Source organism: Panicum virgatum, chromosome 5N (assembly GCF_016808335.1).
Source record: "Panicum virgatum strain AP13 chromosome 5N, P.virgatum_v5, whole genome shotgun sequence".
NCBI lineage: Eukaryota > Viridiplantae > Streptophyta > Magnoliopsida > Poales > Poaceae > Panicum > Panicum virgatum.
In genome coordinates, this window is record NC_053149.1 from 48,519,919 (window position 1) to 48,542,945 (window position 23,027).

Sequence of the window (23,027 nt, forward strand, 5' to 3'; positions counted from 1 at the left end):
AAAAGTAAATACATACAAAAATTGCAATAAGTAAATGCGGAAGCTTAAAGAGGGATGAGAGAATGCAAACTCTTGTGACACGAGAATTTATCCCGTAGTTCGGTTAGCCACAAAGGCATACCTACATCCACGTTGTTGAAGCACTCACAATGCGTATTGCTTCTCGGCCACCAAATCTCTTCCGTGAACACTCACGGTCACCTTGACCCCGGGTTCCACTAAGGAGCTTCTCCACCAAGGAAGAGGGTCTCCACGTCCCCCGCACAAATCTTGTCGTCGCAGCTCCACACCAAGCCGGAGGGTCGAAGACGTGCCGACGAGTCACCAAGACTCCAAGGATGGCCGGCTCACCGAGATACACATTTGTTCACTCAAGAACTAGCTCACAAGGTACACAACCTTGCCCACTCACTCACTCAAGAGCTAATCTAGAACTAAACCTAAAGATGTGATCAATTCTCTCTTTGGTTGGCTTGGAGATGTTCTTCAATGAGTCTAGGGTCTCTCTGAACTCCAGCAAGCGTCAAATGACCAGGAAGAGTCGCTTATATAGGCCATCAACTCAAATTAGCAGTTGAGTAGCCGTTACTTTTTTCTGCACAGGCGTCGGATAATCCGACAGTGCTCTGACAAGGGCGTCGGATCATCCGACCCCACTGCGACTCTCCTGGTAGCCGTTATCTTTCAAACCAACTGCTGACGTTATTTGTCCGACTTCTTCGTCCGACCTTCTTGTAACCAGGCGTCGGATCATCCGGGCAAATCCAGAATTCAAAACACCTTCTCTGATCATTTATCCGACAATTACTCCGACGCTCTAATCACCACGCGTCGGATCATCCGACCCTCAAGACTTTTTTTGATGCGCCTTGACATGCTCTCTAGTACATCATCCGAGGGTTTGTCCGACCCTTCTTTTATGGCGTCGGATCATCCGGCTTCTTTGGTGTGTTTATCCGACCTGGCTGATTCGGATAATCCGACCCTACTGAGTTTTACAGAACTCATCCAATTCAGCGTTTCTTTGAGTTTTTTCTTCGTGTTTTGCTTTGCTAGGACTTTTTACTTCATTCTTGGGACTTGATGAGATACACTTGTCAAACACATTTGTCCCAATGATTATGTTGTCAATCGATCACCAAAATCACTCGAAATGACCTAAATGGGGTCATATTCGTTACACTGTAGCAACCGGCATCGACATGGATAGTCTCCGGGAAAGCGATCACATCACGGCTTTACTTGCTTCTTGCCTTCTTGGAGCTCACAAGTCACAACCTCATTGCCACTGGCTTCCTGGAGGAATAACAACGCATCGCGAGTTCATTTGCTATTCAAAGGCAGAGCGGCATGCCTAACACACGACGACTACTCGCTAGCTGACGAGCGTGGCCGCGCCGATGGGGAAAAACCCGGCGCGCACTAACTGCAAAAGGACACGAATGTTGCTGGTCACATCATGGCAACAACGTGCATGCGCGGTAAATGGCAGTCATAATCGAGACCGGCCGCTCGCACCAGCGCGGTATATATCGGCGGCCGGGGACGGGGCGCCGTGGTCACCGCGCGCACCACCGACGATCGACCATGGCCACGGCGGAGCTCTCCCCGCGCGTGTTCCTGCCGTGCTTCCTGCTGGTGATGATCTGCTTCCGTCCGCCGCTGTCGCGGGCGGCGCGCGCGCCCGACATCGTGTCACGAGACCGGCCGCTCTCCGGCGGCCGCAGGCTGGTTTCGCGGGGCGGCAAATTCGCAGTGGGGTTCTTTCAGCCGGGTATGCTTAGTAACAGATCTGTTAATTGTTATCCATTTCCAAAACCTAATGCTACTAGTTTGGTACTGTGAGTGTGAGGTATTGAGAATTTAACTTTGAGATTATATTACCTCATTTCTCTTAAGACATACTCCCTGCGTCCCAACCTAAGTATTTTTTTTAGCTTTTAAATGTTGTTCCCCACAATCAGTGTTCTTTTAGATTGCAGTAAAATTCATCTAATTAAAGTAATATCAAATACCAAGAAAAATATCATATAGAGAAGGGCATATAGCTAATCAAACGCTTAAGTAGGTATTACTTTTTCTGATTCCAATGCATTTGCATTTATTGAGGGTCTAGAGAACCAAATAAATTATAAACAACGTGGTTTTTATCACAACTGGTATAATTAATTAGAGATAATATGATCATTTTTTACTAATAATAATGTGTCTGAAATTTTCTAAATGAACACTTATTCTAGGATGGAGGGAGTTCTATAGATGCAGAATCGGCACTAACGAAAGCACCAAACATGGCACAATAATAATATACTTAATACCCTCCCTAGATAGGAGGAATTCAGCCAAGTGAATCTTTCCTAGATAGGTAACCTATCTTGTTATGATCCATTTAGTAAAAATACAGGTACACCAAAGATGCAAAATTGCTTTTTGTTTACTTTTATTCTAACTCAAAAGAGGGAAGAGAAAAATGTTGCAATGGATTTAAGTGAGAACTCATTTTTTAGGTAAATCAATTGGGAGATGCTTTTGAAGTCTAGGGTGTCCAATCTCATTTTACCATTTTCCATATAAAAACTGTCAATTTTGCATAACTCTTCTTTAGTCCTTTATTGTATGTATATTGGCCCTTTTGACAATTATAGGTTCTAGCAAACAATTTTAACTGTTCAATAAAAATATGGTCACATTCAAATAAATTCATCATCTTCAAATGCACCGTCAGAGTAAATGGTCATAGATGCATTTCTGAAGGCGGCAAAATTGGACTCCGCCAAACATTTCCGAAGTGCCTATCTAAGCCATAGCAGGCAGCACCACTTCAGCACTCAGCAGCACTACAACCACTAGCTAAAAGCTTTGGCTACAGCTACATGGCAACCCAAGCAGAAACCCAACGATCCCAATACCAAACTAATCTAACACAAGCTCTTGTTCATTTGTTAATTATCTAGCAAAGATCGAGATGTACGGCGGGTGAACGGAGCTGTCGCGTCTCGCGACAGGGTCTCAAGTACTGCTCGCGTGGGAAAGACACGGCGGCGGAATCAGGCCTCAATTGGGAGGGTGGGTGTTGTAGTAATCCAAACAAATCTTGTAGGAGATATGGGCGTTAAATTTAAGAAGAATCGTTGTAGAAAAACCAATGGCAATATTTCTATCAAATACAATTACACTATCACTAATTAGAATCACGCTGAACCTCACGAATGGAGAGATCCTAGAAACATTCTTAAAAAAAATAAAATAAATGCCAGCGTCAATTTTTTTTAGAACACAATACGTACGCAAACATTCATCAACATGTAAGTACTCATAGCATATTCCTAAGAATGCATATGACGAATTAAACAGCATCTCTTGAGATTGACAAACCCATTATAGGCACTTTGCTATCGACTAGCAGTCGAGTATCATTGAAAGAATAATAAGGTATAAATTGAGTTCATGTTTAGTTCCCAAAAAATTTCCTACAGTATCAATCGAATGTTCGAACACATGCATAGAATATTAAATGCAGTTGAATAAAATAACTAATTATGTAGTTTAATTATTTAATACGAGATGAATCTTTTAAACTTAATTAGTCCATGATTAGACATTATTTGTCAAATAACAACGAAATGTGCTACAGTACCAATATCCAAACTTTTTCGCGAACTAAACACAGCCTAGGCTACTGACTTGCTAGACTCAATCATCATTAGAAACACTACTAATCTTACTTTACTAATTAGAGCTACTATTGAATCTCGACGTTATTCCCCACACTAAAAGCTAAGGTGAATTCCGTAAATTCGAATCATCCGATTGATTTGGTAGACTCAGTAATAATTCACAAATTACAACTGGACCTAAATTATTTCTAAATTAACTATATTTTCAGTATAGAAACATTAAGCTAAAATACCACTGTTCTATATACTTTTCACTAAATATTAAATTTAGGTGTCTCTCTCTCCTCCCTCCCTCCCTCCCACACACCTTTGTAGGACGAATTTTTTGACCAAACTAAAAAGGGCACAATATTATATACGGGCTTGCTAGTGCGCCCGGACATCCGATGGGAGCTTCCCATCCAAAGTTCCATTGCAATATTAAAATAAGACATCCGCAACATTAAGAATATATAGGTGCAACATCAAAAAATATATGAAAAATTTAATGAAGTCGTTGAAAGGATCGTGGCCTAAGAAGGGGGTTGAATTGAAACTTTTTCAAATTTCTATCTAGTCCTTGACCTAAACTAGTATTGCCCAATCTACAAATTTGAAACCTAATAACTAGAGCATGCTAGCAAAAGGCCCTTAGGTAGGTAAACACACTATCGTGATCATTTTGTCTAAAAGGTTTCACACTAGCAAGATCAAACCTAAGCAAAAGATCACACTACCATGCAAGTTGTCCTAGTCAATCTACAAGCAATCAAAAGCAAGAATAACAACTAAGGATTTAATTGCTTGAAATAAAAGTAAGAGACACGAGACAACCGAATTTTTTTCCCGTGTTATCGAGGAGTTGACGCTCCCCTCTAATCCACGTTGGAGTACCCACACAAGGGTATAGCTCCCTTGCTTCACCAAGAAGCAAGTGATCACTAAGAATGCTCCTTCTCCATCTCCGGAACGGCGAGCTTCACACCGTGTACAATCTTCTTGTCTTGGGGCTCCCACAAACTCCAAGAGCTCACCAAGAACCTCCCGATCACCAAGACCGGCTAGGTGCCGTCAAACACTAAGAGTAACAACCTCCTAAGCCTTCACTTAACCTACACTCAGTTGACCCTAGCTCAAGCACACTTGCTACACTTGCAAAGGATGAATTCTTCAAGGTTGAAGCACAAACAATGTACTAGATCTTTTCTCTTTTACTCAAAGCACTTTCTCTTCTTCTCAAGGGTGGCCTCAAGTATTCAGGGTGTCAAAGGCAACTGAAATGAGCCATAGGGTGCCTTTATATAGAGTGGAGGAGGTCACATAGCCGTTGGAAGTTCACTGCAGAAAAACCGTGACCACCGGAAGAACCGACGGAATAGAAAGTATAAGCATCGGTTCAACCGGTCTCTCTGTGTCCAATTAGTAGCCGTTGGAGTTCTGACACAGTATCTACGCTTGCGTCATTGCACCGGTGCATGCTCCGTATGGGCATCGGTTCAACCGGTGCTGAAGAGGTTCACTGATCAACTCAAACAAGCGTTCTGGAACAAGGTACATCCAATGCACCGGTGCTTTGATTCTGAAGCGTCGGTTCAACTGGTGCTGAAGAGAAGTTGAAGTCCACCAAAACATGCTCTCTGGAACAAAGTACATCTAAAGCACCAGTGCTTTTCTTGGGACCATCGGTTCAACCGGTGCTATAGAGTTTTTGACTTGATTCCTGCCTGCACTAGAGAAGATAGACCGACAGGGCATCGGTCCTTCTGCCAAGCATCGGATGCTCCGATGCTAGGGCGCCGGTTCAACCAGTGCTGCTGTTTTTCTTGTTTTCAGCTGAATTGACTTGGATTCGAATGTGACTTTGATTATTTCTTCTTCCAAGTATTTTTTTTATTTCTATTGACCATCTTGGGCTGTTTTTGAGTGAGTGTGCAAGATTTATAAGGCCAACTCAATCGTGGTCAAGCTACTAACTCATTAACCCCTCTTAATAGAACGGTCAAGAACTAAAAACTATAAACCCTAGCTAAATCAAGTGTCCTTCATCTCCTTTGTGACACTTGAGACTAGAAATGTCCTTAATCTTTGAAATTGAGTCCTTGGCACACATGGTTGTTCCGAATTGAGGGGTCTCTTTTCACATTTCATATGAGACTAAATTAATCATTAATTTTTCCTTCAAAACACATGTTAGTCGCATACGGTTTGTCATTAATCACCGAAACTTACCATTAGCATCTATCGGCCTAGATGCACTTCAATCTCCCCCTTTTTGGTGATTGATGATAACACAAAGTAGAGATACACAAGATATGAAATTGAAAGCGATAAACAAGCATGCATTACTCGAAATAAAGCACATGTAGGGACATGTCAACACAGAGCATACACAATATCCAAATAACATGTCCATACACAAAATCCATGAAGATCCAATCACGCCACAAACCACCAAGCTCCCCCTATCTCTACTCCCCCTATCTATGTCCTCCTTTCGCAACAAAGCACCAAAAAGGAAGGCGATCTAGTCCTGAGCTGGAGAAGGCGGGGTCTTCAGGCTGGGTCCGGTGGAGAACTGAGCGGCGGAGTCGTCGGCGTCGTCGTCTGTCCAGTCGTCGTCGACCGAAGAGGACTTCTGCTCGACCGGAGTCGTTGGAGCAGCAGAAGTAGCTGGATTAGCGGTAGTAACTGGCTCGGTGATGACCGTGGAGTCCGTCGGAGGAGCAGGCGTGACGGGAGTCAGGTCTGACTGAGTGGGGCGCACAACAGACGGACGGAGCACTTCAGGCAGTGAAGGAGACTCGAACGTGAGGGACTGAGCTGACGGGTGCTGGAGCTGGTGTAGGATCCGCTGTTGCCTAAGGAACTCTGCACGCTGCTCGGCAGTCCAAACACAAGGCTGTGGAGCAGGAGCCGGAGCAGAAGTGGAAGTAGCAGCAGGGCTGGCAAACAACCCGGTCGGAAGAAAAGGTGACATCGGGAAGGATGCCAGGGGTGTCTGCACGAAACCGCCAACAAGTGGAGCAGGAGCTGTGGGGTCGAACTGGAGCTGCTGGGGTGTAGGGAGCTGAGGCTCAGACAGTCCAGTGTGACGGTATAGCTGACTGAAGCATCCCGAGAAGAATATGAACATCTGCTGCTGAATCTGGGACTGCTGCTGTAGCTGTAGCCTCATGGCCTCCTGCTGCTGCCGAATCCCCTCAAGCACTAGAGTCTGGGCCTCCTGCTGGTGAGCCTGTTCGGCTTGCATACTCAGCTGAGCTGCTGCAAATCGGTCCTGCTGGTCAGATAGCCTCTGAAGAATAGTAGCGAGTGCATCGGGCTGAGTGACCTGAGCAGTGGTAACCGGAGGAGCAGGGGTGCATGCTGCACCAGAGGATCCTGCCTCATCGTCATGAGCTCCTCGAGGGACGGTAACAGTAGGTATGAAATCCTCGTCATCCTCCGAGTCCTCTGAGTCTGTGATCAGGTAGTGTGGGAGCTGGGCTTCTGCTACTGCTAGTGAAGCGTCCTCAGCTGCAGTGGGATCATCCACAACTCTACCCTCAGCCAAAACACGTTCATCTAGAATCCGCTGTGCCCTGCACTGGCCTCTCGAGCCACGACGACCATCTCGAGGAGTAGCAGGTGAGTAAACACTGAAGTGCGTCCTCGACTGCTCCAGCTCATCCATATGCTCATTCTGACTGAGCTGAGCAAGTATCCAGCAGATCCAATGAGCAAAAGGATGGCGATGATGAACTGTCATCCCATCCATAATCATGTCCTCTAGCTCGCAGATAAAGAAGTCGACGAGGTCAAAGTCTCATCCTATCATGATATATAGTAGAAGCCACTGCTGCAGAGCTGTGATCCCCTCATTGTATCCAATCCGGAACAACAGACTCTTCCTCAAAGCTAGATGTACCGAATGAGCTACGTGAGTTAGTCTGTCCGGGATCCTCGGTGTGCCAGGCAGGAAAGGCTGCTGAAAGAGAACGCTGATCTCCTCGTCAGACGGGACGTGAGACTCATGAGGACGACGAGGAGGCACCGTGTTGCCATAAGCCTGATAGTGCACAAAGTGTGGCTCCTCGGCAATCTGAACTCCAAGCAGGGTAGCTAAACGTGCTCGAGTCAATCTGTAATGCCTCTGCTGGAACATAAAGTCGATGAACTGCCGGTCCTCCTCAACAAATAGGGTGGCGTAGAAAACGCGAACCCACTCTCTGATGTACCGAGACCTCTCATTCAGCAGAGCTGGTAAACCCTCATATCTCTCAAACAAAGGGAGGATAGGAATGCCTCCTGCTGCCACGCGCATAGCCACCCAGTGGAGCATTTTGTGCTCCCTGATCTTGATATCCATCTGGGTATAAGCATGGTAGAAAGACTCCTGGAACAGAGTGTGAAAGCGACGGTCAACTCCAATGTCCCTCTGCTCGGGAAACCACTGCTCCGGGGTCACATATCTCAATCTCTTGACCCTAGGTCCTGGAATGCCCCTGAGATCCAATAACTCTACCTCGGGCAGCTCCTCACCACTGTCCTGACCTCCTGTCTCAGTGCCACTGCCAGTGTGCAGCTGCTGTGCATGACTTGCTCCCCTCTGAGTACCACCACCTCGAGTCTGTGGACGAGAACGGGACTCAGGTGTGGTCTGTGCTGTCTCTGACTGACGCGTACGTCCCGAACGACGTAACTGCTGCTGTGGCTCCCCCTGAGTCTGAGGACCCCTGATCCGAAGTGATCCCTCCCTGTCTGCAGCATCTGCAACTGCCTCTGCTTGCTCTCGCTCGCGGTCCTCACGGGTGCGCTTCTTCTTCTTCTGCACAACCATCTTACCCTTGCCCTTCTTGTCACCAGCCATCTGACATAGAAGCATAACATGGAATGATATGAGCCTAAAACACGAAATCTAGTGGATATCCGTCGAAACACCACACCAAAAAAAAGGATTTGCAGGATCAAGAAAGGGTGTGTGTGTATATGTGCATGTGTGCAAAGGATGATGTATCAAAGGAATTTCACATGCCAAAAAGTGTGTAGGCCATACCCTTGCAAATCAGGGAAGAAAATCGAAGAAAAACCTAAGAGGCAATTCCTCGAACACCTTGTGTGCACTCGAATCAAGGGTGGAGAGGACTCAAAAACGATCTCGAATGCTCGTGCGTGGGGAAGGAGTGGAGCAGCGCACAGGTGGAGAGGAGGGGCAGCAGTGCAGGCAAGCGGCGGTGCTGGCTTGCGGGCGGCGCAGGCGCGGAGCAGTCGTGGCGCGAGCACAGGCGCTGGCATGGCGCGGGAGCGGGCGTGGCGCGGCGGCGGCGCGTGTGAGGCGGCGGAGCGGTGCGCAGGCGGCGGCGCAGGTGTTGACGCTCCTTAGCGCCCCGATTTGTATACCGCAAGCGCACGGTTCGTGTAGCTTTTCCCTTAGAGTATTCCCCCAAGGTTTATCAATCCGTGGATCGACAAAGAACTACCTAAGGTTTTCCATCTAATGTAACGGATCTATCCTAACATGAAGCATTGATTGCATATAAAGGGTAAACCTTTGACAGATATGAGTGATGTGTAAAGATTGATCTCATCCATGAACATAGGCTTAATCATAGCAAAACCAAAGACATGACTAGGCCTATCGTCATCTAGTTGTAGTTCAAGCTAACGAGCAAATAAATCATGCATCTCAATCAAAAGCATCTTTAAACTCAAAATCTCCAATCTGATCCCTCGATACTCCGCCTACTCTGTGGACACGGCCTGTCACGACGCCCCCCTTTTGAACGAAATACCCTGAAGCAAGTGAACCCCCTTTGGTAGTTCCGCCATGAACCTCTAGCCACCATGACTACAAGATCATGCTAAGCGATCTATATCGATAATAGATCTAAGATGAAGCAAACCCAAAGAAAAGAACGAAATCGAAAGAGAGAACATGATCGCTAATAGATTCGGAAGACATGACTATCATTACTCACATAATAGATTCATTTGGATCGTCACCACCGAGTACATACCATTAACGACTCCAACTAGCTCATGAACTCCACCATGGCACAACTTCGCAGGGAGGCCATGGCGGCTAGGGGTGGCCTAAGCCATCTCCTAGACAACTTCAAAGACTTGCGGCGGCCGTCGTCTCCCTCTGGTCTTGGCCCTAGGTTTTCGTCGAGTTTTGGGTGGATGGATGCCTCGAGTTGAATAAGGTGCGAGCTATTTATAAGCCGAGGAAGCCACCGGTCGAAGAGGAGGCCAAACCGCCTCGAAAACGGGCTGGGCCGGCCTACCCTATTTCGGGCTCGCCTTGGTCTCATTTTTCGCGTGCAGACTCCTCGCATCTTCTAGAGTTTATGTCCTTCACGATTGCACCCCTTTTGACATCGTTATCTTGGAGATATCTTCGAGGAAAGGATAGGATAGGGAATCCTTCCTTAAATCTTCATTTGCTTTGCTTAATCCCGAAGTATCTTGATCTCATCTTCGTGGGCTCGGTCCTTTGGGCTCTCTTGGAGGATGGATGTGCATGAATGGGCTTCGAATCAACATGGGCTTTGGTCCTCCCTTTGGGCTTTGGCCTTCGTCTTTCTCCGTGTTAGCGCTCGATCACGGGCCTCATCATTTCATGCTCCAAAATAGGCCAAAAACCTGCAAAAACGAAGTTCCTCCAAAATATATGTGCATATGTGAAAATGACCAATAATTAGGCCGGGGTTAGGACGGTTAGTGATTTTGATATTAAATTCATGCCATTATCAAGGATAAACAAGGGATAAAACGGGTACTTAAGGAGCGCCAACAGCAGGGGACTAGCAGTGGCGGCGGCTAGGAGTGGCGAGCACTGGCGCGGCGGCGGCGGCGGCGGAGCGGGAGACCGAGCACGGCGGTTCGCGTGGAGAAGAGGAAGAAAGGAGGCTGACACACGGGGCCCGCGGGCGGGATAAGTGAAACAGGTCAAGCGGGCCCGCAAACCCTAAGGCATCGGAAGAACCGATGGTGCAGAGTATATAGCGTCGGTGTATCCATCGGAGCATCATTGACCGGATTTGAACGAGATTGAATGAGTCAACAGAGGGGCACCAGAAGAACCGCCACTGAGGCATCGGAACATCCGACGGGCGTCGGTGCATCGGCAGGAGTAAGGTCCAGAGACGCTGCACGGGCCAAAACTCCACACAGTAGCACCGGTTGAACCGATGCTGAGGCGTCGGTTCATCCGCCAACCATCGGATGCACCGGTGGCCATCAGTGTAACGGTCGGAGGTTGTTCTAGAGGCGATGCAGAAACCGAGCCACGAAGACTTAAGCACCGGTTGAACCAATGCAGTGAAAAACCAGGCGTCGGTTTAACCGGTGGTTAAGGAAATTTTCTGCTGAACTACAAACTCTACTTCTGATCCAAATTCACAAAAATCAAAGCCATAAACACCCAATTTGGACCATTTTCAAGAGACAGCCTCACCCCTCAAACACTCATTACTAAGTGCTCACAAGATTTTACATAAACATAGGCAAATTAAGATCCAAGCGAGATTTTAAACACACAAACCAAATGTATGAGCCACTTTGCCTATGAACTCAGAGATTGAAACTTTAAGTTCGATAGGACGTGACTCAATAGGCATGAAAGCGCAACATTGATCTTATCACTCTTGTAGAGATGACATATCATATTTAACATGAATATATTTCTCGAAGTGTGATTTGCTCCCTTGTGATACTACTAATGTGATGCAATGCCAATGCAAAGCTAGAAATTAAACATGGATGCATTCTATATGACAAGCACATGCATTGCAAAAATTTAAATCTATCTTGTCAAGTTTGAACCCTTGGCAAGCTTCCTCATGATGAACCATTCTTCATGCCATGAGCGAAACGAAGACCACCGGCTCATGCAAGACCCATGTTCATCACTATCTTGACAAGGTTAGACAAGCCTCAAGCATTTGTACATATGAGATGCATCTATATGACAAGGCAATTATATGATGTTAGAAGCATCTAGAATGTTAAGCTCACTTCGCAACCTACAAAAGGTGCTCTCATCTAAAGGTTTGGTGAAGATATCCGCCAATTGATCTTCGGAATGAACACCACAAAGTAGTATATCATTCCTTGCCACATGATCTCTTAGAAAGTGATGGCGAATATCTATGTGCTTGGTGCGAGAGTGTTGAACCGGGTTATTAGCAATTTTAACGGCACTCTCGTTATCACAAAGGAGCGGGATCCTATCTAATACTACACCATAGTCCAAGAGGCTTTGCTTCATGTAGAGGATTCGAGCACAACAAGCCCCGGCGGCAATATATTCCGCCTCCGCGGTTGACAAGGCCACGGAATTTTGTTTCTTTGACGACCAAGAAACCAAGGAACGCCCTAGCAAGTGGCACCCACCCGATGTACTCTTGCGATCCACACGACATCCGGCAAAGTATGAATCCGAGTAACCCAAGAGAGTAAAACTAGCGCCTTTGGGGTACCACAATCCTATGCTAGGCGTATGCCTGAGATATCTAAGGATCCTCTTAACGGCACTAATGTGTGATTCCTTAGGATTAGCTTGAAAGCGGGCACACATGCATACGCTAAACATGATATCGGGCCTAGATGCGGTTAGGTAAAGAAGTGACCCAATCATGGAACGATAGAGAGTTTGGTCAACCGATTTACCTCCCTCATCCAAGTCAAGATGTCCATTAGTTGGCATTGGAGTCTTGATCGGCTTGCAATCATCCATCTTGAATTTCTTGAGAATATCCTTTGTATACTTTTCTTGATGGATGAAAGTCCCTTCCTTCAATTGCTTGATTTGAAACCCAAGGAAGAAATTGAGCTCACCGATCATGGACATCTCGAATTCCCTAGCCATCATTTCTCCAAATTCTTTGCAAAGAGTGGGGTTAGTTGAACCAAAAATGATATCATCAACATAAATTTGACATACGAATAGCTCTTCATTGATGATTCTTATGAATAGAGTTGTATCCACCCTCCCGATCTTGAAGCCCTTGTTGAGAAGGAAGTCACGAAGGCGTTCATACCAAGCCCTTGGCGCTTGCTTGAGCCCGTAGAGCGCCTTGTGTAACCTATAAACATGGTTAGGATATCTAGGGTCCTCAAACCCGGGAGTTTGTTCAACAAACACCAACTCATTAATAAAGCCATTTAAGAACGCACTCTTCACATCCATTTGAAAGAGTTTCATGTTATGATGTGAAGCATACGCTAAAAGGATACGGATGGCTTCAAGTCTTGCAATGGGGGCAAATGTTTCACCAAAGTCCAACCCTTCAACTTGTGCAAATCCCTTTGCCACAAGTCTTGCCTTGTTGCGAATCACTACACCATGCTCATCTTGTTTGTTGCGGAAGACCCACTTAGTACCAATGATATTCTTGTCTTGAGGACGATCTTCAAGAACCCAAACTTCATTGCGGGTGAAGTTGTTGAGCACTTCTTGCATGGCTATCACCCAATCCGGGTCCTCAAGAGCTTCATTCCACCGGAGGGGTTACCCATGACCAAGTCAATGGGATGATTTCTTGAAGTTCCTGTAAGCCTCTCTTGTGCTTGAGACGTTGATTCTTCTAGTGATTCGTCATCTTGATCTTGAGCTTAGGCTTGTTCACTTGTGATGTGCGTGTCATCAAATGGAAGTTGTTCTTCAACCACTTGTTCATCTTGGACATCATGGAAAGAAGGTGAGGCATCATCTTCTTCATCGGATGACTCATCATGCTGATGTGATGGTGTAGACTTGTCTTCATCCTTTGAGTCATCCTTGGAAGTGACTTCAACTTGAGTGGATGAGGCTTGTAGCTCTTCTACCTCCTCCTTTGGCTTGACTTGCCCAATAGTGATGTTCTTCATGACTTTTCGAAGTGGTTCATCACCTACATCATCACAAGAGAAAACTTCCCCTTGGGAGCCATTAGTCTCATCAAACTCCACATCACAAGTTTCTTCAATCTTGCTAGTAGCACTATTGAATACTCGATATGCTTTGGAGTTTGATGAATAACCAACAAGAAAACCAACATCACATCTACTTTCAAACTTGTCTAGGTGCTTACTTTTCTTGAATATGTAGCATTTGCAACCAAACACCCGGAAGTAGGAGATGTTGGGCTTCCTTCCAATGAGAAGCTCATAGGGTGTCTTTCCCAAGAAGCGGTGAAGATAAATTCGGTTGTATGCATGGCATGCGGTGTTGATGGCTTCCGCCCAAAATCTTTATGAGATGCCATAGTCATCCAACATTGCTCTTGCAAGAGTGATCAATGTCTTGTTCTTCCTCTCCACTACTCCATTTTGTTGGGGTGTGTATGTTGATGAAAACTCATGCTTGATCCCCATGTCGTTGCAAAGCTCTTCTACTTGAGTGTTCCTAAACTCCGTGCCATTGTCACTCCGGACCTTCACAACACTTGACTCAAATTCATTTTGAGCTTGCTTGATAAAGATCTTGAAGATTCCCAAAGTCTTGCTCTTGTCCTCTAAAAAGAAAGTCCAAGTATATCTAGAGTAATCATCAACAATTACAAGACAATAGAGATTACCGCCAAGACTTTTGTAGGTGGTTGGTCCAAAGAGATCCATGTGTAGTAGCTCCAAACTTCTTGATGTTGACAAATAAGCCTTCATGGGATGTGATGATGCAAATTGCTTCCCGGCTTGACAAGCACTACACAATTTTTTTTTAAAAGTAACATCTTTGACACCAACCACCATACCTCGTTTGAAGGCCTTCTTGAGTTGGCTCATGCCAATATGAGCAATGCGGCGATGCCAAAGCCAACCCATGGAGTTCTTGGAGAAGAGAAATGCCGCCAAGCTTGCATCATTAGATGAGAAATCAACAAGGTAAATGTTACAATGTCGAAATCCTTTGAATATTAAGCTCTTGTCCTCCTTGCTTGTCACTACAACCTCACTATCACTAAATGTGCATATTAGTCCTAAATCACAAAGTTGAGCAATAGATAACAAATTGAAACTAACCGACTCAACAAGCAACACATTAGAGATAGAAAGATCCTTGGTAATGGCTACCTTACCCAAACCTACCACTTTTCCTTTTGAGTTATCACCAAAGGTGACATGTTCATAATCGCCCACATCTTCATCTAGTGAGGTGAACATCTTTACATAGCCGGTCATGTGTTGTGTACATCCGCTATCAAGCACTCAATGCTTGCCACCGGCTTTGTAGTTCACCTACACACAAATGAATCACTTTTGAGGTTTGGGAACCCAAGCAAATTTGGGTCCTTTGACATGAGTTATTAGAGCTTTAGGAACCCATAGTTGGCGTTGTAGCTTTCCCTTCATGTGAGTGCCAATAAACTTTGCCTTAACCTTGCCACATTTAAGCTTGCTTAACAAGAAATGATTTTCATTGAATTGAGACTTGTAGTTAGGAGGCAAGGTAGGAGGTGAACGAGTAGGAATTGGACACTCCCTTGTGTGATGCCCGGTGATTTGACAATGTTGACAATATGAGCCAACTTCCTTGGTGAAGCATGCATTGAGCTCCGGCGACTTGGGACAATTTTCCGGAGGGTTGGGAAATGATCCAAGTCCATTTGTCCCATAGTGCCCTGCATTGTGGAAGAGAATCTCCTTATGCAAGTATTCTCCCCTTGTCACATTGAACATGCATTTGGTCATGCTTTCAAGTTCCTCCTCAAGTTGTTTCTCCCTATCATGGTTAGTCTTTGAACAAGAAGGAGAAGCATGATGACAAGTAGTAGGGTGAGGCAACTCCACAAGATCATCACAAGAAGTAGCTATATTGACTTTGATGACTTTCTTTTGAGTTTCTTTTAGTTCTTCATCCAAAGCATCAAAGGCAAGGTCAAGTTCTTGGTACTTCATATTTAGGTTAGCATAATCAAGCTTGAGCTTCTTGTTACATGAAGTAAGTGACTTGTTAAGCACAACTACTTCCTCATATTTAACATTCAATTCATCATGCTTAACAAGTAGCTTGTCATGCTCCTCTTTAAGTTGCTTGCTAGGAACAATGCTTGTATCATGAGTTTATACTACCTCATTATGCCTAACAATCAACTCATTATTTGAAGCCTTAAGCTTGACATATTCAATTTCAAGAACTTTACATTTTGATTTGTACTTCTTGATCACTTGTTGGTACTCATCTAGGATGTTTTGCACTTCATTAGGAGATAGGCAATGTTCACTTTCATCACTAGAGGAGTCTTCATCATCACTCGCCTTGGATTTACCTCTTGCCATGAAGCACATGGGTGGTGGAGGTAGAGGTGCCTCATCATCATCATCTTCATCATCATGCATGGCAATCCCCACAATCTTTTTATTTGATTCTTCATCACTTGAGTCATCATTTGAGGATTCACCATCCATGATCCATTCTCTAAGGAAAGCCTTGACCTTCTCTTTTCTTGTGAAAGACCCTTTCTTCTTTTGGTCCTTCTTCTCATGACTTTTCTTTGATGACTTGTGTGGATTGTCATTATCTTCTTATTTCTTGTTGAGCTTTGAAGGTTCCGGACAATCATATGAGAGGTGACTATATTTGCCACAATTGTAACAAACTTTCTTGACATTGTCCTTGCTCTTCCGGGTACGAAACTTGTTTTTCTTGGGGTCATAGTTGTACCCTCTCTTGTTCAACCTTGACATCATCTTGGAGGTCTTCCTCATGAAAAGTGCTAGCTCTACATCACCATCTTCATCACTTGAATCATCGTTAGCTTCATATTCGCTTGAGCTTGGTGATGGAACTTTGCACTTGTTCTTTTTCTTGGACTTATGATCACTCTTAACTTTGAGTGCAAGATCTCTCTTGTCTTGTGGTGGATCAACTTCTCCCAAGAGGAACATCTCATGAGACCGAATCTTCCCAACAACATCACTCACTTCAAGTGTTTCAAGATCCTTCTCATAGAGCAATGAGGTGACGATGTTGTACTTGGGCTTGTGTAGACAATGAAGAATCTTCCGGATGATGTCACTATTAGTCAAAGGAGAAATTTCAAGAGCGTTAATGTTCTCAATAAGCACATTTAATCGAGCATATATTTGTTCAACCAACTCATTTGGAAGTATTTTGAATTCATTAAGTTTTTCCTTAAGCACTTGATATTTTTCTTCACGAAGCTTTTTGGAACCAACATAGATAGCTTCAAGTGCTTCCCAAATTTCATGAGAGATCTTTTTGCTATGAACACGAGCAAAGATCTCCTCACTAAGAGCATCAAATAAAGCATTCTTTGCTCTAGCACCATATTTGACTTGATCTTCATTCCAAGGACCAACAATAGGTTTTTCCGTGACCGCCCAAGCGATGGGATTAATAGCCTCAAGGTAACCCGTCATGCGAGCTTTCCAATAAGTATAGTTTCTCCCATCGAGCTTGGGTAGACCACCACTTCTCCCGGCCATTCTCTAGGATTTTAAGCCTAAAAAGAGAGCCCTTGCTCTGATACCAATTGAAAGGATCGTGGTCCAAGAAGGGGGGGTTGAATTGGGACTTTTTCAAATTTCTATCTAGTCCTTGACCTAGACTAGTATTGCCCAATCTAGTAATTTGAAACCTAATAACTAGAGCATGCTAGCAAAAGGTTCTTAGGTAGGTAAACACACTATCATGATCATTTTGTCTAAAATGTTTCACACTAGCAAGATCAAACCTAAACAAAAGATCACACTACCATGCAAGTTGTCCTAGTCAATCTACAAGCAATCAAAAGCAAGAATAACAACTAAGGATTCAATTGCTTGAAATAAAAGTAAGAGACACGAGACAACCGGATTTTTTCCCGTGGTATCGAGGAGTTGACGCTCCCCCTAATCCACGTTGGAGCACCCACACAAGGGTATAGCTCCCTTGCTTCACCAAGAAGCAAGTGATCACTAAGAATACTCCTTCTCCATCTCCGGAACGGCGAGCTTCACACCGTGTACAATCTTCTTGTCTTGGGGCTCCCACAAACTCCAAGAGCTCACCAAGAACCTCCCGATCACCAAGACCGGCTAGGTGACGTCAAACACCAAGAGTAACAAGCTCCAAAGCCTTCACTTGACCTACACTCAGTTGGCCCTAGCTCAAGCACACTTGCTACACTTGCAAAGGATGAATTCTTCAAGGTTGAAGCACAAACAATGTACTAGATCTTTTCTCTTTTGCTCAAAGCACTTTCTCTTCTTCTCAAGGGTGGCCTCAAGTATTCAGGGTGTCAAAGGCAACTGAAATGAGCCATGGGGTGCCCTTATATAGAGTGGAGGAGGTCACATAGCCATTGGAAGTTCACTGCAGAAAAACCGTGACCACCGGAAGAACCGACGGGATAGAAAGTATAAGCATCGGTTCAACCGGTCTCTCTGTGTCCAATTAGTAGCCGTTGGAGTTCTGACACAGTATCTACGCTTGCGTCATTGCACCGGTGCATGCTCCGTAGGGGCATCGGTTCAACCGGTGCTGAAGAGGTTCACTGATCAACTCAAACAAGCGTTCTGGAATAAGGTACATCCAATGCACCGGTGCTTTGATTCTGAAGCGTCGGTTCAACCGGTGCTAAAGAGAAGTTGAAGTCCACCAAAACATGTTCTCTGGAACAAAGTACATCTAATGCACCGGTGCTTTTCTTGGGACCATCGGTTCAACCGGTGCTATAGAGTTTTTGACTTGATTCCTGCCTGCACCAGAGAAGATAGATCGACAGGGCATCGGTCCTTCTGCCAAGAATCGGATGCTCCGATGCTAGGGCACCGGTTCAACCGGTGCTGCTGTTTTTCTTGTTTTCAGCTGAATTGACTTGGATTCGAATGTGACTTTGATTGTTTCTTCTTCCAAGTATTTTTGTTGATTTCTTTTGACCATCTTGGGCTGTTTTTGAGTGAGTGTGCAACATTTCATATGAGACTAAATTAATCATTAATTTTTTCTTCAAAATACACGTTAGTCGCATACGGTTTGTCATTAATCACCGAAACTTACCATTAGCATCTATCGGCCTAGATGCACTTCAGTCATTTACTCTCAGATACGAAAATTCCCACCACAACATGTATATCATGTATAACAGTTGCAAGATCGAAGATCAACTGTTGAAATATATGTTGAAGAGTCTGATTTTTTTCTTCCCCATTGGACATCTGTATCTTAGCATTTCTGTATTAAATAATGTCGAAAATGTAAGGATTATAGGAACTTAACTATATTACATGTAAATAAATGTCAATGCAAGCACATCCATTTATATCTAAATAATAAACCATAGGTATATTTGGCCCGGGGCTAACGTAGCGGCAGGGTGCATAGACATGAGACATATTTTCATAGGAAATTTTCTTTTACAAGATAAGCTAATAAATATTCCATTTATTTTAAATTATATATTTTTTAGCCTTTCTAATATATATTTTACTATTATATAATGAACATTGATAAATAATAGTTGCAATATCAAAAATCAATGCTTGAAACTTCAGAAAAATATGTTTACAAATGACTCTGATATCCGATTCGTGGATGGAAAATTCCCACCACAACACTAAAATCATGTTTCATGCAATCCACCGCGCAACATAAATATATTGATAAAGAATTATTTGGAGACAAACAACAAGAAGACTGTAAATTGTTAAACTATTAGTAGGCTGGTTTCCCCTTCTTTTTCTATTTTTTGGTAAACAAAAGATTTTAAAGGCACTTTCCCTTTTCTTAACGAAAATGCAGTTACAGCATAATTCAGTTTGATGAGATAAGAGCATCTCCAAGAGTGCCCAAAATGTAGTGCTAAAAACTAGTTTTGGGCAGAAACAATAAAAAGATCGGCTCCAACAGAGGGCTAAACCGATGCCCAATTTATTCGCACGCCCAATCCTGGCGTCGCTCCGAGCCAGATTTACGCCAACTGCTCCCGCTCCCAATATGCGGAAGTGGGCCGATGCCCACCAATTCTTTTCTTCCTCCGGCTTGTTCGCGTCCCTTGTGCTCTGTTTACCGAAGCCCGGCGACCTCTTTGCTCCGGTCTTCCTGACGCCGGCACCCCATTCGTCGTCCTTCCGTACATGGACAAGGCATGCGCCCTGCCGAACCTCGGCCCTCCGACCTCTCCGGCTCTTTGCTCGCCGTAGGCGGCATCGGCGGCTGCATCCATGTTTCTGCAGGCGGCTGCAGTCCTTCTGCCTGGCGACCTCTCCGCGAGGGGTGACGAGATGCTGCTACCGCCTGCCATCGTCCACCGATGATCAATTTGGCCAGGCGGCGTTATTGTTCCCGTGAAAAAATCAAGACGTAGGGCCTACTGTTGATGATGTGGCAGCATTTAATATTTTCTAAATGTAAATTTTTAGGAACTGTAGGAGGAGGAGGAGGAGGTCTTTTTTACTCCCAATAATTTTTGGCAAGGTACTAAAACTAGAATTTTGGGATTTTATTTTTTAGACACTCTTGGAGATGCTCTAAGAACCCAGGCTGCATGCACTGGATGATGCAAAAGCTGAAATGCAACCATTTTTTCCAAATAAACAAATATGATTCCAGACGATTCACGCATATGCCAGCTGGGTGTTTCCTGAATGTTTACGTACAAGGCTAGGCCTCACGAGGGATATTACACATTTACACTTGTATCATTTCTTTCATCATTCCATTTATGCAATTCTTTGAAACCAAAATGGTAAGATTGTGATAAAAACGATAAGTAGTTATACTCTATATCTTTAGCTTTGTGTGCATCAATTTATTTTGCGCTTGACTAGATTTTCTTGACAGTTGTATCTTTGCACTTGAAGGATAACTGAACCTTTTTTCCCTGTCAGATAATACAGCACCTGACAGATGGTACCTTGCTATATGGTACAATAAGATCTCGAAGCACACACCTGTGTGGGTAGCAAATCGTGCAAGGCCAATCTCCAATCCAGAGTCCTCTGAGTTGACAATATCAAAAGATGGCAACATGGTATTATTGCCTAACCGGCTCCAGCCTCCTATCTGGTCCACTAAGATCACCAGTAATATACCCAACTCCACGGTCGGTGTCATCCTCGACACAGGCAACTTTGTGCTGGCACCTTCATCCAACACCACCGATTTCCTATGGCAAAGTTTCAATGAACCAACCCATGTGTGGCTTCCAGGTGCAAAGTTTGGACGGAACAAAGTCATTGGTCACGACACACACATCATCTCGTGGGACAGCTCCGTTGATCCATCCCTAGGGTATTATACCCTTGAGATTGACCCAGATGGCACCAACCAATTTATCCACAAATGGAACAACTCTGATATCTATTGGGCAACCGGGAAATGGACTGGCAGTATGTTTACTGGAATGCCTGAGATGGCGTCGTACCCTAAAGAATTACTAGCCTACGAATTTGTAGATAATGATCAGGAGAGCTACTTCATATACCATATTAATGAAACCATGCTTACAGCCATGTTTCTGATGGAGGTCTCAGGTCAGGTCAAGGGTGTAGCATGGCTGGAGAGTGTGCAAGATTGGGTGCCATTCTTTGCAGTGCCAAAAGCACAGTGCAGTGTGTATTACGTTTGTGGTTCTTTTGCCATGTGTACTGAGAATGCATTCACTTTCTGTAGCTGTCTCAGGGGCTTCAATAAGCAGCTTGAAGGGAACTGGCTTTATGGCAATCCCAGTGGTGGGTGCACGAGAAATGCTAGGCTACAGTGTGGTGCCAATAGCTCAAAGAATGCAGAAACCGACAAATTCTATACACTTGCTATTGCTAACCTACCTGACAAGGCTTGGAGTGTTGTAGATGTTAGCGCTGATGGATGTAAGCAGGCTTGTCTGGACAATTGTTCTTGTGTTGCTTATTTCTATGGTGATAACTGTTCTTTATGGTATGGAGACTTAATAAACCTGGTGTCTCCTGATGGTTCAACGGGACACATTATCCATGTCAAGCTTGCTGCATCAGAGTTCTTTTCAGCCTCAACAAAGACAGGAAAGGCATGGGTTGTGTGGGCTTTAATTGGTGGAGCTATCCTTATTGTCATCATTGTGATTGTAGGTCTATATCTGGTTCCCATGAAGATCTATAATAAGAGGAATAAAATCAAGGGTTCTTTGGTTGTATTCAGTTTTAGGCACCTACGGACCGTGACAAAAAACTTCTCAGAGAGATTGGGCAAAGGGTCTTTTGGTTCAGTGTATAAAGGAATATTACCTGATGGGACACTAGTTGCTGTGAAGAAGCTTGATGGCCTTTCTCAGGGAGAGAAGCAATTCCGAGCTGAAGTTAGTACAATAGGCACCATTCAGCATGTGAATCTAATTCGGTTGCTCGGCTTTTGCTCGGAGAAGTCAATGAAGATGCTAGTGTATGAGTATATGCCAAATGGGTCCTTGGAACGCATTTTTGCAAGCACTCCAGTGGAATTGAGCTGGAATGTTAGGTTCCAAATTGCTCTCGGCATTGCGAAGGGGCTATCTTATTTGCACGAGGAATGTAGGAGCCGCATCATACACTGTGATATAAAGCCAGAAAATGTGCTCCTAGACGCCTCTTTCATGCCAAAAATAGCAGATTTTGGGCTTGCCAAGCTTGTTGGGAGGGATTTCAGCCGGGTGTTGACGACCATGAGGGGTACTGTAGGCTATCTTGCTCCTGAATGGATAAGCGGCACAGCTATCACTTCAAAGGCAGATGTTTTTAGCTATGGTATGATGCTTTTTGAGATCATATCAGGGAAAAGGAACTCAGCTTGGTACCAGCAAGGCGTGGACACGTTCTTCCCTGTATTGGTGGCAACAAGACTTCATGAAGGTGGCAGCGAGGCCTTGTTCGATTCTGATCTGATGCAAGATGCTAACTTGCAAGAATTGGAGAGGGCATGCAAGGTCGCTTGTTGGTGCATACAGGATGATGAGAATACAAGGCCAACGATGGGAGAAATTGTTCAGATCCTGGAAGGATTACTAGACATCAACTTGCCGCCTATTCCCTCCTACTTGCAAGTTCTTGCCGAGCGCTCCAAGTTCTCTTCAAACCAGGCATCATATTAGATCAATCTCAGATGATAGCTATGTACTGTGACTGTGAGTAGATTTAAGAACCCTATAAGAATTTTGACATATGTTGTAAAAACTACAAGTTCGATCTAGAGCGCATGTCACAAAAACTTATGACTATTTTGACAACTTGTTGAAAACAGTTTCGCTCCTATGGTCCTTCCCATGGAAATTTGTATTTGTACAAAGGTTAAAGCAAACCGGTTATTTGTTAAATATTTTCTTGATTATTTTAATCTAGGGCCTTGTCAATTTGTTTGGTGCTAGATCGTCGACAAAGTTTTAATTGGACTTTTTTTAATGAAATTTTGTACGGGGAGGCTCTGGATGAGAATTAAGAGGTTTGATAAGTGATCTG

At 44.4% G+C, this 23,027-nt stretch overlaps 1 protein-coding gene across 1 annotated transcript; it reads left to right on the forward strand.

The window, feature by feature from the left end:
- Positions 1 to 1,558: 1,558 nt before the first annotated feature.
- Positions 1,559 to 22,905, forward strand: LOC120676213 (G-type lectin S-receptor-like serine/threonine-protein kinase At2g19130). The gene is made up of 2 exons (XM_039957447.1): positions 1,559 to 1,774; positions 20,451 to 22,905. Exons 1-2 carry the CDS (start codon positions 1,588 to 1,590, stop codon positions 22,661 to 22,663), a joined length of 2,400 nt encoding a protein of 799 aa, XP_039813381.1. The 5' UTR covers positions 1,559 to 1,587; the 3' UTR covers positions 22,664 to 22,905.
- Positions 22,906 to 23,027: the final 122 nt, after the last annotated feature.

Bases quoted from the DNA above. Each gene is read 5' to 3' on its own strand.
- LOC120676213 (XM_039957447.1), top strand. From the start codon at position 1,588: ATGGCCACGGCGGAGCTCTCCCCGCGCGTGTTCCTGCCGTGCTTCCTG. The intron at 1,775-20,450 runs GTATGCTTAGTA...TTTCCCTGTCAG, and splicing joins AGTGGGGTTCTTTCAGCCGG to ATAATACAGCACCTGACAGA.